The 15,231-nt window shown below is 54.0% G+C and overlaps 1 protein-coding gene across 1 annotated transcript; it reads right to left on the bottom strand.

The window, feature by feature from the left end:
* Positions 1-362: 362 nt before the first annotated feature.
* Positions 363-9,916, bottom strand: SLC30A3 (solute carrier family 30 member 3). The gene is made up of 8 exons (XM_070379269.1): positions 9,568-9,916; positions 5,611-5,792; positions 4,870-5,016; positions 4,620-4,773; positions 3,732-3,930; positions 3,399-3,504; positions 3,020-3,154; positions 363-2,113 (listed from the first exon to the last, which is right to left on the bottom strand). Exons 1-8 carry the CDS (start codon positions 9,660-9,662, stop codon positions 1,965-1,967), a joined length of 1,167 nt encoding a protein of 388 aa, XP_070235370.1. The 5' UTR covers positions 9,663-9,916; the 3' UTR covers positions 363-1,964.
* Positions 9,917-15,231: the final 5,315 nt, after the last annotated feature.

Genomic DNA, 15,231 nt, shown 5'->3' on the forward strand with positions numbered 1-15,231 from the left:
GACTGCCAGCCCATCCTCCCATGCTCGACTCAGGCTAGCCGGCCAGCAGTGAACAATTCACCCAGGCTGGTCCAAAGCCCGCAGCTGGAGAGCAGAGTGAAGAGGCCTATCTTCAATGGGTCCAAAGGCCACACCTTAAAATGAGTGATGAAATCTCTGTGTACTGACTTGGAAAGATGCACCCAGATGGACAGCTGAATCACAGAAGCAGGTTACATGTTCTCACTGTAAAGTAATCCTTTTATGTTCTTGTAGAAGATGAGAAAATGTGAGCAGACTCCAAACTCCAGACTCCATTCTCCCTGGGAGTAAGATTTTATGGGAAGCATTCACTGTATACATTTTCCTCTGATAGGTTTTGATTTTGGACTGGGTCACATGGATTGTGGGATCTTAGTTCCCCAGCCAGGGATGGAACCGGTGCACCTGCAGTGGACGTGCAGAGTCCTAACCACTGGACCGTCAGGGAAGTCCCTCTTTTGATAGGTTTTTAAAGCAAACGTGGATTGCTTTCCTGATTGTGAAAAATCAAGATAACTTAATAATAAAGATATTTCCATTGCGGGGGAGAAGCCTTTGAGAAATATACATGGGCTAATGAAATTGCTCCAGGTCTCAGCTGCAGGTTGGAATTTATATCAACCTAGGATGGGAAGGCTAGTGGACTCTTGCTCTAGATCAAAATCAAAGTATAGCGTTTGATTTTTTTTTTTTAAAGAGAAAATGAACAATCCCTTAATGAGACTGACTTTTAAGGTCAAATCTGTCAAAATACGTGATTCTTAAGGCAAAGGAAGGGTAGTGATGAATGAGGTCCTTGGGGTCCCCAGCTTAAACCTGGACTCGAGTTGGTTGCTGGGAGTCAGAGTTAGGGCAGCCAGGACTGGGGGCTGCTCCCCAGCACTTCCCACAGCTTGAGCACACAGCCAGGTCAGCACTGTGGTCCAATCACTCCCCGACACGGCCACAGCTTCTGGCCCGCCAGCCTCCCCTGTCAGAATGACTCTCTGGGATCTCCTGGCCCTCGCCATCTGGCTTTCTCCTACAACCAAGCTCAGAATGTGTGGGTGTCCCCCTGTGTCAAGGACCCAGATTCCATGCTGCCAAGTAAGGGAAGGTAGTAAAGAGACTGGGGGGTTTTGGCCTACACGGCATTGCAACAGATCTTTGAGGGTGGAGGGGCTGGGAAGGGGGCGGGGGGCTGTGCAAGGTCACTCTGGACGAGGGATTCCCTCAGTTCCCAGATGACAGATTCTACGTCCCCCTCCCGAGGAGTCGGCACAGGGCTGAGAGGTGCAGTTGACACAAGTTTATTGGCGGAGCTTCGGCGGAGTCTCCCTCTCTCTGGGACAGCCGAGGGCACAGCACCAACAGAAGGATGGACAGACAGAATCCCACACAGACACACGGATGGTGCAGACTCATAAAGATCACAGCACAGCCACGCAAGGCACAGAGACACACAGGCCACAGCACCAAGAAACACACACAGACACAGAACCACAGGGCTAGAACACACGGACAAAGTGCGGGCTTTGGGGCTCCTGCATAGACAGAGCGAGGGCCACATGGGGAGGGGGCCCCTGCTGACCTCCCCCAGGCATAGGCACATGGACAGCACACAGACAGGCAGTTGCCCCCAGCCAGCCAGGCTGCCACGCAGACAAATGAACTGCACAGAAAGGACACTGGGGATTCCCCAGACCATGGGGAGTGGGAACCATAGGACTTCTACCCACTCCCACCACCACTGCACTGATTTCCCTGCTCAGCCTGACTCTGGCCTACTCCCTGACACACACACTTTGGTCTTGCCCACTGGGGCTGGGGGGGCAGGTGGTAGGTGGAAGCAGGGGAGAGGGGAAGGGTGCGGGCCAAGCTCTGTCTCTTCTCCGTGAGCAGGGAAGCAGGAGAGTCCAGGGCAGAGCCTGGGCCTGGCAGTGGGGTATGGCTGGGGCCAGGGCTCAGGCTTGGGGGGGCTCCTGGCAGCGCAGGCACTGGGCCATCTCAGGCTGGTATTGCTCGACCTGCAGGGTACAGCTGGAGAATCCAAACCGGGAGTGGAGCCGGGATGTAGCTTCAGCTAGGACAGCTTCGGGGTCAGCCGTGGAGTCTGCGGGGGAGTGATAAGAAACAGCGAGCTCCCTGGGGAGTGGGGAGCCAGGCCAGGGTCCAGATAAGGATGGGTGAAGGGGAACCCAGGGGTTTTGCATGGCATGAAAGCCAGGATTGAATGGGAGCTTTATTTTCTCTCTCTGTTGTACGAACAGTGTACAACTGTTCAAAGAAAAGCTTGGGGAGACTCATCCCTAACTGACTAGCCTAACACGCTAAACTGTTCTTATTTTGCTATTCGCTTCTTCTCTTTGGGTGTCAGTGTACAGCTGTGTATTTCAGCAGCCATACCACCCGATTTTTCACAACGATCCAGATGTCAAATATTCTGTTCCCATTGTCCCTCTAGAGTTACCATCAAATATCCTACAGAGTATAATATTTTTGGCATCCAAATTGCAAGTCTCTGATTGCTTCTTGCATCTGGAAGAAACTCAAAAATCCTTTGTCAGCTTGTGAGTCACCCTATATATTTTAAATAGTTGAATCATAATGTGGCTATAATTTTATATTCAGCTTTCTCTCTTAGCATTATACCATAAACATTTTTCCTAGTTGCCATACAGTCTTCATAATCATCATTTTTAAAAGTTACATGGAGTGAGAAGCCACAATTTACCTCTCTGTGCCCCACCACTTAGACCTGTGGGTACCAGTGATCTTTTAAAGGATTACTGGTGCCCTGTACTACTTTAAAGAGGGTGAAACCTCCCCCGGAACACCTTGTCTAGGGCGCCAACATGCATGAGAGAGAGAGAGATACAAAAACAGAGCTAGAGGTCGAGAAAGCCAGAGAGATGGGAACAGTCCCAGTAATTCAGACCAGCTTCCTGTGTTTGGAGGGTGGGAGGGGAAAGGAGAAATGTTTCTGGGAAGTAACTGGCTGGGGCTAGCGTGGACTCACCAATGGCCAGGTGTGCGGAGGCGACGTAGTGCGTGAACGTCAGGGACCACAGGTGCAGCTCATGGATTGCCTGGACTCCCGGCACCGACAACAAGGTGTCCCGAACGGGTTCAAAGCTCACACTTCGGGGGGTCCCTGCAAGTAGCACCCACCACGTCTTACTGCCAAAGCTGCTCCTGCCCAGAGGTCAGGACCCCACCTCCCCCATCCTGTACCACTCACCCTGATCCCCACAGTTCACCCTATCCCTGAATCCTCCTTCCAGCAATAAGCCTTCTCTCCACACACTCTTCAGAGGAAATAGGGGTGCCTAGTACTGGAGTGGGGTCAGGGAGGGCCCGGTGTGGGGGATGTAGGAAAGCGGCATCATCGGACTCACCTTCCATGAGGACACGGAGAACATCTCGCAGGGTGGGAGCTGTGGATCCAAGGGCACAGATGGAGAAGAGGAAGGTGCTGATGGGGTCAGCTGCTTTGTACTGAGGCTGCACAGAAAGAAAGCCCTAAGAGCCTGGGAACTGGGAACCTTTCAGGGGAAGATCTAGGGGCACCCTGGACAAACAGGACCTGAGAGGGGAAAGGGACCATAACCCTGGGCCAGGGGTCCTATGGAGCTGGGAGGTGGAGTAGGGTGGGGATGGGGACCCAGGGAAGGCAGGGCTGGGATGTAGAGAGGCGAGGGCAAGACTGGGCAGGCTTGCACACATGGTACCTTGAAGTAGATGAGGATGGAGGCAATCAGCACCCCAAGGCTCTGCAGGAGGTCTCCCAGCACGTGCACAAAGGCCGCCCGGACGCTGGTGTTCCCCAGAGGCAAGGGCTCCCCGGACCCCTCCTCCAGCGGTGCATACTCTGCCCCCCTAGACCCATGGCTGTGGGGGGGCCCAGCCTGGTGCAGCACAAAAGCCATTCTGAGGGGGAAGCAGAGCAGCTCAGCCCAGGTGGCCTGCTCCCAGCATCCTCCACCCACTTCCATGCCCCCTCCTCTCACCTCCCAGGAGCCCTTTCTCTACCTGTTTTCTCCCTATTTTCCCAGTCCTCAGAAGAAAGCAATGCTGTCCAAGAGAGACAAACAGAGCCACCTGGGGGGAGGAATACTTGGTACTAGAGATGTAGATTCAGATCTTGGCCCTGCTACTGAAATTGCTACATGTCCTGGGCAGGCAAGGCCCCTTGTCACCTCTCGTTATTTGTTTTGGCCACACCGGGTAGTTTGCAGAATCTCAGCACCCCGAACAGGGATCAAACCCCAGGCTCTCATCCATGAGAGCTGGAATCCTAACCACTCGACCATCTCTCATTAACTGAATGTCAGGGGTGACAGTACCTACCTTGTAGGGGTGGTTGTGTGCTTTCAATGGACAACACTGATGATGGTCCCCAGCAGAGGGGCCAGTACCCAGCAGGCCTTTAACCAAGGTCTGTTGACCCTGAATTTTAGGTCTCCACCCCAACCCCCTCTCAGACATCCCCAGGGCAGCAAGGCAAGAACTGTGTGCATGTGCTGCGGGTCTGCTGGGTGAATAGTCTGCTCTCCCAGCCTGCAGGAGGACCCCTCACCCCTACTCCGACATGGTGCCTGCTCCATACTGGAACGTACAGCAGATTGGCACAGACCGCAATGCTGGCGGTCAGCAGCATGGCACCCCCCTCGATGTGGTAGTCGCTGTGCAGCAGGCGGATGAAGGCCAGGTACAGGAGGATGCCAGTGACCATCCAGAGGGAGACCACAGAGGCCAGAGCCCCCAGAGTCTCTGCAGGGGGAGACAAGCTGTTAGAGAGCGGCCCAGGACCCTGAGAGGTACCTTCTGGCCAGGTCGAAGGGTTCTCAGGCCATGCAGGCACCTTACCTGAGCGGTGCCAGCCAAAGGTCATGGTGCGGGTGGCTGGACGGGTAGAGAGCCAGAGGGAGAAGAGGCTGCCCATCATGCTGCCCACGTCCGCCAACAGGTGGGCCGCGTCAGTCATAATGGCCAGGCTGTGCGCCAAGTACCCACCTGCAAGGGTGAAGTGACGTATCATCTGGTTCCATTAAGCAAATATCATGCTGTGCGTGTGGAGGCATGGAAAAGAGATTGGGGGGGACATATACCAAAATGTGAATGGTGGTTTTTCTCTGGTGATGGGATCACACATCTTCTTTTCACTCATTCGCGTTTTCTAGTTTTTCTACAATAACAGTTTCTTTTAAAACATTCAGCTGCACCAGGTCTTAGTGGCAGCACGCAGGATCTTCCATCTTTGATGTGGCATGCGGGATCTTTAGCTGCAACATGTGGGCTCTGGTTCCCTGACAGGGATTGAACCCAGGCCCCCTGCACTGGGAGCGTGGAGTCTTAGCCACTGGACCACCAGGGAAGTCCCAACAATAACATGTTTTAATAAGCAATAGGGCTTTTAAAGGACCAGTTTGTACTGATAAGCCAGTCCTGAGTCCCCCTGGTACTGCCTGTCCCTCACCCTCTCCTACTTCCCGAGTCCTGGACACCTGGCTCCCCCGTCCCAGCCAACCCCATCTTGTCTGCATCTCCACCCAGGAACTTAGGCAGGCATCCTGCGGATGGAGTTGGAGGAGCTGCTCTCTAACTTACCAACCACCTCCCCGGCCATGAAGACGCAGCACACAGCACAGGCGGTGCACAGCTGCCTCTGCGCCTGCATCCTCTCCGGGGTGAGACCCGGCTGAGGCAGGGGGTCCCGGTGGCAGTGGTGGAAGGACATCTCCACAGGTTTGGGCTCCTCGGGGAGGGGCTCAGGAGCCTCTGTGAAGAGACTGAGGCAGGCAACACAGTTCAATCTGGGGCCTGGCTCAAGGGCTCGCCTGCTCCTTCCTCACTCCCAGGTCCTGGGTCCCCTAGATTAGCTTCAGCAGATGTCCCATCTCTCTCTCCTTTTCCCAGTCCTGGTCAAAACCAGGAGCCTTGTACACAGAGGGCCACAGGAGAGATGGGGGCTGAATGGACGACTCAGATCGCAGCCTCCCTTTTCCTTTCATATACAGAGCCGCAGAGTCTCACAACACAAAGGAAAGCACCTTAGAGATGAGCTAGTCTACCGCTTACTAAGGAATTAGACGGACAAGGCTCAGAGAGGGAGGGGACTTATGGAGGCGACACAGCTAGTTAGTGGTCGAGCTGAGATTCGACTCCAACCAAATCAAGTCATTATGACAGGCATCACAAGGAATACAAATGAACTGAGTATCCTTTCTAATCTCTTGGAGCCTTTGGTGAACAAGACAAATGTCTACCTAAGTACTGTGAGATGTTTTAGAAGGTAGCTATTGCCTTAGAGCTGGAGAAGGCAATGGCACCCCACTCCAGTACTCTTGCCTGGAGAATCCCATGGACGGAGGAGCCTGGTGGGCTGCAGTCCATCGGGTCGCTCAGAGTTGGACACAATTGAGCAACTTCACTTTCACTTTTCACTTTCATGCATTGGAGAAGGAAATGGCAACCCACTCCAGTGTTATTGCCTGGAGAATCCCAGGGATGGGGGAGCCTGGTGGGCTGCCGTCTATGGGGTCGAATAGAGTCGGACACGACTGAAGTGACTTAGCAGCAGCAGCAGCAGCATTGCCTTAGAGCAGCGAAAACAAAGTGCTATCAGGGTTCGGATAGAGGGATACACTGACTCTAATGAAGACACCAGGGAAGGTCCGAAGGACCCGAAGGCCCAAGGACACCGAAGGAGGCCCCTGAGAAGGGCCTGGGCAGATAGAGAGGCTTTTGATAAAGAGGAGGTGCATGTGCCGGTGAAGGCAGTACGATGGGGAAGTGGTGTGAAAGTGCTGGGTGGGGCTCAGACCTGCCTCCTTCCTGGACCTACCTCCGGGTGCCTCCATTCCCGGTCCTTCCACTTCCCTCTCTAGACATGCAGCTGAATGTGGCCCTTTAAGAGAGGAGTAGAATGTGGGGACCCAAAAAGTCTGAAGTTCTTGGCACGGAGAATTACTGGCCAGATTCCAGAGCTGGGTTGTCATGGGGAGGAGACAGTGCAGACTGCTGTGGCTGGGGTGGCAGCAGCAAGAGCGCTGGGTTGGGAGTCTGTCATGCGTTAGTGGGACCAGTGGGACCATAAGCATCCAGCAGAGGCCGCCTTAACTGCACAGGACCGTAAGCCTCCCTAGACCAGTGAATGGGTCTGGGGGGCCTCACCTCTAGCATCACCTGGGGATGCAAGAGGCTGAGCTCAGACTGACTGAATTTTCAGTCCACTCTGCCCTAATTCTCGACCCTGATACCACCCAACCTAAAGTCTGAGGGGTGGCAGTGGCAGCGGGGGGGTGGGGGTGGGGGTGGGCGGGGAGAATAGAACCTTCCACAGCATAAAGGACCTAAGTAGAAAAGTACAGTCCTGGGAATTCTATGGAGGTGTGACAAGAAAAACCTTGAGAGAAGATGAAGGCTCCAGATGATAGAAAGGCAATCCCAGTAGTAAAGTGGGGAGGGGTGCCTGGGGGTCTTCTGGTTGAGGAAAGCTCTGCCAATGGGTGAATTTAGGTGGGAGGGAGGAGAGGGCACATTTGGTGCTTCTAGGAAAACTGGCAGGTAGATTAACTTCTTGGAATCCCCTTCTAAGACTTAGAATCTAGATGGGTAGGATACAGGTGTGTTTCCAGAGGAGACAGGAGATGAGGGTGGCTTTGAAATCTGTCCTCATTCTTCAACAAGATATACCGGGCAGTGTAGCAGTGTACATGTACTGAAGCTCAGGCTGGTGGGAGACATGTGTCACAAATGACTTACTATGCAAGGAGAAGCTGGGGCTGGAAGGGTTATGAACAAAGGACTTCATCACAGGGGAAGGAGTGACCAACTCTAATGGGAATAAGGAGAACCTCACAGAGGTAAACAAAGGGGCTCCAGACATGTGGAATGACAATGACAAGATATGCAGCTTGGAGCGTAAGTGTGAGGAATCAAGGGAAGGACTGAGGAAGAAAGTGATGGGCTCAAAGGAACGTAAAGGGAGATGCGCTGATTGATTTGATCGTTCCTGAGCCGTGAGATGAATGACCTTGCTGATGCACTAGTCTGGGAGGAAGAGAGGAGAGGAGATGGAGTGGTCCAGAGCAGACCAGGCCAGAGGCTCCCTGCGCAGAATTTTAGAGGAGGGGCAGGCAGGTAGGGAAGAACCTCTTTCAGAAAATACTGCAGGATTTGGTGACTAATGGTCATATGAGAATGAGGCGAAACTGGGAGTCAGAGATCCGGGTCTGAAGAACAAACAGAGGGTAAGTAGCTTTGGGGCAGTGGGCAAGATGCCCTTCCTGGCCTGGGGAAGACACAGTGCAGCCAGGCATCAAGGTAGTGAGCCATCAACAGGCTGCTCCCTTTTGTTTGGCATTAATTGGGCACTAAAGAAGCCTCATTGTTGGTGTGTGGGTGTAGTGGGGCTACCTGCTGTTTAGAGAGAAAGAAAGACAATTCTCTCTCCCTGGCCCTCTGAAACCCCGGACTAACAACAAATAATATTGAGTGGGGTAGAGGGGACAGGTAGAGAGGGGAGACTGTCTTGAAGCAGAGTCAAAAGGGATGTGAAGACATGCTAGGGCCACGGCTGGAGCCCCCACAACTGTGGTCCTCCGTGGGAGGGATTCAGAGGGGGGTCTTCCCTCCCTTCTGCTCATCCACTCACCCACCCATCCAGGTTTACGGCCTCCACCCAGAGAAGGAGCGAGAAATACACAGAGGCACCGCATCAGAGACAAAGGGACAGGGGTTGGGAGGGAAAAGGAGAGATGAGGAAAAAGAAAAAGCCGGAGACTCTGTCAAATTCCCGAGATAAACGGACGGTGGGTCAACAGACAAAAAGGCCGGCGGAGGTGACCAGGGAGGGCCCAGCGCGGCCGCTCGGAGGGACAAGGCTGACGAAGCCGGCGGGACGCGGAGGCGGTTCTCCGGCCGCCCCCGGCCCGCTGTCCCGACTGCTCGGCGCGCCTCATTTCACACCTCGCCGCCCCCGGCCCCGTCTGTGCGGAGCCGGGAATACCCCCGCCGCCCAGACCGCACCTGCTCCTTCCTTACCGCCCCCTCGCTTCCCCGCGGCCGCCCGCCACTCCAGGAGCCGACAAGACCCGCTGCGGAGCCCGGGCCCATCTTCGGCCTGGGTGTCCACAGCTGGAGGCTGCTCCCCGAACCCGGGCGCTCGGAGGGTAGGGCCGGGGGCCTGCAGATGGGACTCCGAGGGGCTCCCGGAGCAATGGGTACATCGGGGTTCCTGGAGCGGATTCCGGCCCGACGGAGGGGCAGTCGCTCGCGGGAAAGGTCGAGGGGCTTGGGGGGACGGGCCCGGGAGCAGTTTCTCGGGACCGGGAGGAGGGTGGCCGAGAGGAGCCAGAGCGGGGTGTCCGCCTGTAGGGGCCGGGGCTGGCTGTGCGAGCTGGGGGCGTCTGCGCGGCCAGAGAGGCAGAGCCCGGCCGCCACGAAGCCAAGGGGGTCGCGGTGCGCTGGGAAGGCCAGCCGGCCGAGAGAGACAACGAAATAGAAGGAAAGCAGAAGGGTAGCGCCCCTCCTCAGCCGAGGGCCGACCCAGATCCGTCCTACCTCTTCAAACGCAGGCCGCCACCAGCGCCGCCGCGGTCTCGGGGGCCCACCAGGCGAGTGGTCTCCGAGCCCCCCGTAGTGGGAGACGGCTCCATTTCTCCGCGGCCCCCGACCGTCTAGGCCCCACCGAGGGAGGGAGAGGCGTGGCGGGCCCCGCGCCAAGTCTGAACGACGGGCCGACCCCCAGACTCCCCGCAGGGCCGCGGGGCCACCAGAGTGAAGGCAACTGCGGCGGCTGTGGCGCTGGGAGTCCGAACTGCGGCTCCCGCGGCTGCCGGAGCCCCGCCCCGCGTGGGGAGAGCTCCCCAAGCCCCGCCTCTAGGCTCCCCAGCCTCTCCCCTCCACGCCTAAGCCCCGCCTCCGGGGCCCTGTCCCCATAGACGTGGCTCTATTCCGGCGCCAGAGCCAGGTGAGGAGGTGGGAGCTCTCTAAGCCCCGACCCTGTTCTAGAGAATGCTAATCTCCATAGCCCCGCCCCTAGGCTGACTAGTCCCGCCCGTGGCCCCGTCCACCAGCCCTAAGCGGAGCTCTTCAAGCTTGGGGGGCTTCCCTGATGGCTCAGATACTAAAGAATCTGCCTGTAATGCGGGAGACCTGGGTTCGACCCCTTGGTTGGGAAGATTCCCCTGGAGGAGGGTACAGCTACTCACTCCAGTATTCTTGCCTGGAGAATCCCATGGACAGAGCAGTCAGGTAGGCTACAGTCCATGGTGTCACAAAGAGTCAGACACGACTGAGCGACTTTCACTTTCAAGTTTGGGGACCTCCCAACCAATCTTCTCCCAAGGAACACCGACTTGTGCAGGTCCACCCCAGGGCATCTCAACCCCTCTCCACTACCCGTCACCTCGTGGCCCCAGCTCCCCACACACTGAGGCAGAAACAGGTGTGGAGGAGAGAACCAGAAAAAGGACGTGGGGTGAGCAGTATGACAAATCAGGGAGAACTCCAGGGACTCTGGCCAGAAACCCCTCTGTGAAGCATGTGAGGTCGGAATTCACAAGCAAAGTCGGCTGCCAAACGCTGTACCGCTCATGATTATTTTTATACAGAGACATGGGGTGACAAAAAGTTTCCAACTCTCCTTCAATCAATTATTATCCCTATTTTTTCAGATGAGTAAACTGAGCCCCAGAGGAAGAGGTGTCCAAAGTCATGCGACCAATGAATAAAGGACCGGGACTGGAACCCCATCCTCCCTCCCTCTCGGGTCAGGGCGCCGCACTGGCGACTGGACAGAGACTGGCCGCAGTTCTGTCCCTTAGAGGCTGGGGTAGCCGGAGGGAAGAGCGCGCCACCTCTCAGTGGTCACAAGCCCCAAGTTCATGGAGGCAGCGCTCAGCTTGCCAGCAGGTGTATTCCTTACTTTCAAAGCTATAGCACCTTCCCAAGCATTACCTCATTTTGCCTCATTTAAACTAAAGGCCAGGGTAAGGAGTGGCTTACAGCGAAGTCGGTGGCTGAGCTGGGAGTTAAAACTTCAAATGCACACTGTTCCCTGCCCCTCACACCTGCCGCCAGTGTGGAATGAAAAGGGGATGGTGCTGGATTGTGCACTCCAAGCTGTGACATTCTCTGAAGAGGAGGGTTCGTCGGAGTGGGGGAAAGAGTGAGCATGGATGCGGAAGGTGGAGGGTGGGAGTGGTTAGTTAGCCCAGGCAAGAAACCCATCAGACGCACCCTTCGGAATACACCGGACTTGTGAACACCTGTCAGAATGAATTTAGGGTTCTGATGATAGACATCTAATCCCAATATTGTTTTTCCAGACAATGAGACTGCGTGTGCGCTTCCTAAAACAACAACAACAAAAAAAAAACTGGAGTACATGCCAGACTGAGTGGTTGGAAGTGATGGGGTTAACCCGGGAGAGCTTCGCGGAGGAGGTGAGGCTTGAACGGATTAGGCAAACTGGGCGGTGGGCTGGCTGTTCTGGCGGGGGAGAGTGCAGCTCGTGCCAAGGTTTGCGGGCGGCGAGCGCTGAGGGATTGTACAGCTCTGGGGAGCGGTGAGGAACGGAAGCACTAAAGGGTCTGCGCGCGCCCTGGGCGCCGCGCCTCCACCCACGCCCTGCGCGGGGCCCGCGCCAGCCTCTCCTCCACGCGCTCGCCTCTCCCCAGCTCTCCGCGCGAGACCCAGCCCACAGTCCACGCGCGGCAAGGGAGCGAGGGTGGGGTGGCTTTCTTCCCTCAATCTCTCCGAGAAGCATGGGGCCTCAGCTTCCTCTGTGAGTTATGGGGAGGCAAACTGAATCGGCGAGAGGGGAAGCCACCTGCCAAGGTCACCTTGTTCGTCTGTGTCATAATCAGGGTGCAGATCATGTCCTAGCTCAGGTCCCCGGGCAAGTCTCGCCTGGCACCGTCGGGGTTTTGTTGTTGTTGTTGTTTGTTTGTTTGTTTTTGAAGCTCCGCACCGGGCCTGGGACTTGGCCAACTCTGAGAGCCTTGGAGCAGAGACGCGGGGGCCACCGCTCCCTCCAGGGCTCGGATGCGGTAGCCTCGCCCGGAGCGGCCGGCTCCAGCGAGCTGGAAAATGGGCAGACACCGCGGGAGCCTGTGCGGGACAGGGGCCGCTAGGCACGCCTCAGCCAATGACGACAACAGGGGAATGTGATAACAACAATGGCTTCCTCCGGGATTTCCTTTCCTGGGCAGCCCCTGCTAGGCTCAGGGACAGCAGCCCCGGGTGCCCGGGAGGGGGCGCAGACGCTGGCATGTGCTCACCGGCCACCCGGCAGGGAGCGAGAAGGCTGGAAGGGAAAGGGGCGTCGGAGCAGATGGATCACTGGGCTGCCCTTCCCCTCAGCTCCCTGGCCTTAGAACATACTGCCTGGGGAAGCTGAGTGCAACGGGTTGGGAGAATACCAACAGTTTCTTTTGCTTGGAAATTTATGCAAGATAAGCTTGGCTTTGAAAAAGACAGCTTGCACCTGTTTCTCAAGAAACCATCAAGTGGCCCTGTGAAAATCTTTGCAAAGTGTCCTCTTGAATGCCAGGTCTGAGGAAGACATTCTGCACCTGGACAGGAGATGGGAAGACTGTGCAGGAGTTAGGACAGCTTAGGGCTGGTGCCCTGTATGGAACACTTCATTCAACCTTCACTGAACAGTAATTTCCTGCCATGCACCTTGCTCTCCCACCTGGGGATTCCTGGTGAAAAAGATGGACATGTTTTCTCCCCTCCTAGCTTTGACTTGATTTCTCTTCTGCAGTTTTGGGTTACTGATGTACCCACTCTTGATGCTCTTCTTCCTCAGATACTAATTTTCCCTAAGGTGTGTCCTTAGGCTATTCTTAGTCCCAAAGGAGATGAGGCAGGGAGCCCTGGAGGTTCTCAAAAGAACAGGTCAGTGCCAGCTTCCAGAGCACACAGTGACAGAGCAGCTCAAAAGGGGGCTTCAGGGGGCTGGACCAGTTCACATTGGGAGAAAAGGGGAGCAAGGCCCAGTGCTGAGGTCAGCATGTAGGCTGAGCCAGAGATCTTGGGCAAGATTTGGAGTCCAAGCCTGTGGACAAGGGTTAATGTGTGAAAGGGCCATGTCAGGCTGAAGGGTACATACAGAAGTGTTACCCCCAGAAAGCCTTTCCTGATCCCGCCATCCCCTGTCCCAGGTGGGTTACCTGCTCTTCCCTGGTGATCTCAAGGTCCCACAGTGCTTAGGTGCTGGGACCACTCACCACACGATAACAAAATCATTTGTTTTTCTGTCTCTTCACTAGAGCAGGAGCTGCCTGAAGACAGGTGTTGTCTTTCTCACCACTGTGTCCCCAGCTTGATACACAATCCCCCGTAAAGCCATCCCAGAAAGGAAGACCTGATTGTCAGAGTGGAAGCAGGATGGAGGAAGCAGGATTTAGTTGGAGACATAGAGGAAGAAGGAAGGCTGCAGCTTAAACGTCACCTCCTCAAAGAAGCCTTCCCTGATTCCCCCAAACCAGGCTAGTGCAGGTTATACATTCTCATTGCACACTTCTTTTTCTTCCTTAGCACTTATCATACCATAATTAAATTATTATTCAGGGATTATTTATTTCTTCACTTGGCTTTCAGGATGCCATAATCTAGTTTTCCTCTTATGTCATTGACTGCTTATTTTCAGTCTTTGCTGGTTCCTCCTCATCTTCCCAACCTTTTAATGCTGGAATAGTCCAGGACTTGGTCACCCTCTTCTCTTACCTTTCTACACTCAGTCCCATGGAGATATCATCCAGTCTACAGGTTCTAAAGACTACCTGGAAACAGCAAGAAATGATTGTTGAAGCTGGGGTATAGGTACATGGAGGATCATTGGACTACTCTGTTTTTATATGTGTTTGAAACTTTCTATTAAGAAAAAACTTTAAAAAATAAGTGGCATCTTACATGACGATTCCCAGATCTCTCTCTCACTTGAACTCTGATCTCATATACCCAGATCAATTTGACTTCTCCTCTTTAATGTCTAAAAGCATCTCAAGATTCATCTAAAACCAAGCTCCTGATCATCAACCCATCCCAAACATTCCCTTCTAGCAGTCCTCCTGGGGCAGAACATGGGAACTCCATCCTTCCACTTGCACAGACCAGAAACCTTAGAATCATCCTTGACTTCTTTATTTATACTCCACATCCAATCTGTCAGCAAATCCTGTTCCCATCCTTGTCCAAACCACCTTTGTCTGCCTTCTTGATTATTGCAGTAGCCTTCTAGTTGTCTTCCTTTTTCTGCTTTTGTTGCCCTGTCATCTAGCCTCAATCCAGGCTAGGCAACTAGACCTGTTTCCTCACTCTCCATCTCACTCAGTATCAGCCAAAGGGCTTCCACTGGCCCACAAAGCCCTATGCAGTCCAACTCCTCTGATCTCATTTCATACTACTCCCATCTCAATCCCCAGCCACCCTGGCCTTTGTGCATGTGGGTCCTACAGCACACCAGGTACACTCTGCCAGATGTCTTCACAACTCACCGGAGGACCTGCTTCAGGTCCTAACTTGAATATCACTTTTACAGGCCTTCTCTGTTTTTCTTTTTAAAAATTGTATTCTTCCCTCAAAAATTTTCCATCTCCATCCCCTGCTTTATGTTTCTCTATAGTGATGATTACCACCCAACATACTGAATATTTTACTTGTTTACTGTCTATCTCCTCTCACCAGAATTTAAGCTACATGATGTCAGAAATTTTTGTCCGTTTTGTATGCTGCTATATCCCCGGTACCTAGAAGAGTATCTGGCACCTGATAGCACCTAATAAATACTTGTTGAAGATATTAATGAATGTCTGTCTTCCATAATAAGCCATAATCTATGAGAACTGATTATCATTGTATCTAAGGTACTAGGCATAGAGCAATGCTAAATAGGTATTTGTTGAGTAAGTGAACTGACTAATTAAAAGGACAGTTCATGAGAGGAACTGGTGTGAGGGCAATGGTATAGAGGATAGAAAGAACAGGGAGGGAAAAAAGACTGATGGTTACAGAAGGTTTAGGGCAATAGCACGCAATGCATTTGGATGGGCAACTTGGTAGCAAATCGAAGCGTTCATTGCCATAATTTATAAACTTCTGTATTTATTTATTTGGCTGCACTAGGTCTTAGTTGCAGTACAAAGAATCTTCATTGGGGCATGCAGGATCTTTTAGTTGTGGCAGGTAGGATCTAGTTCCCTGATCAGGCCTCTG

The sequence above is a fragment of the Bos mutus genome, chromosome 11 (assembly GCF_027580195.1).
Source record: "Bos mutus isolate GX-2022 chromosome 11, NWIPB_WYAK_1.1, whole genome shotgun sequence".
Taxonomy (NCBI): Eukaryota; Metazoa; Chordata; class Mammalia; order Artiodactyla; family Bovidae; genus Bos; species Bos mutus.

Excerpts from the sequence above, each read along its gene's own strand:
- SLC30A3 (XM_070379269.1), bottom strand. The coding sequence starts at position 9,662 with ATGGAGCCGTCTCCCACTACGGGGGGCTCGGAGACCACTCGCCTGGTG. Across the intron at positions 3,931-4,619 it reads GCGGTCTGTGCCAATCTGCT|AATGGCTTTTGTGCTGCACC; the intron begins GTACGTTCCAGT and ends CTTCCCCCTCAG. Across the intron at positions 3,155-3,398 it reads TCTCCGTGTCCTCATGGAAG|GGACCCCCCGAAGTGTGAGC; the intron begins GTGAGTCCGATG and ends TGCTACTTGCAG.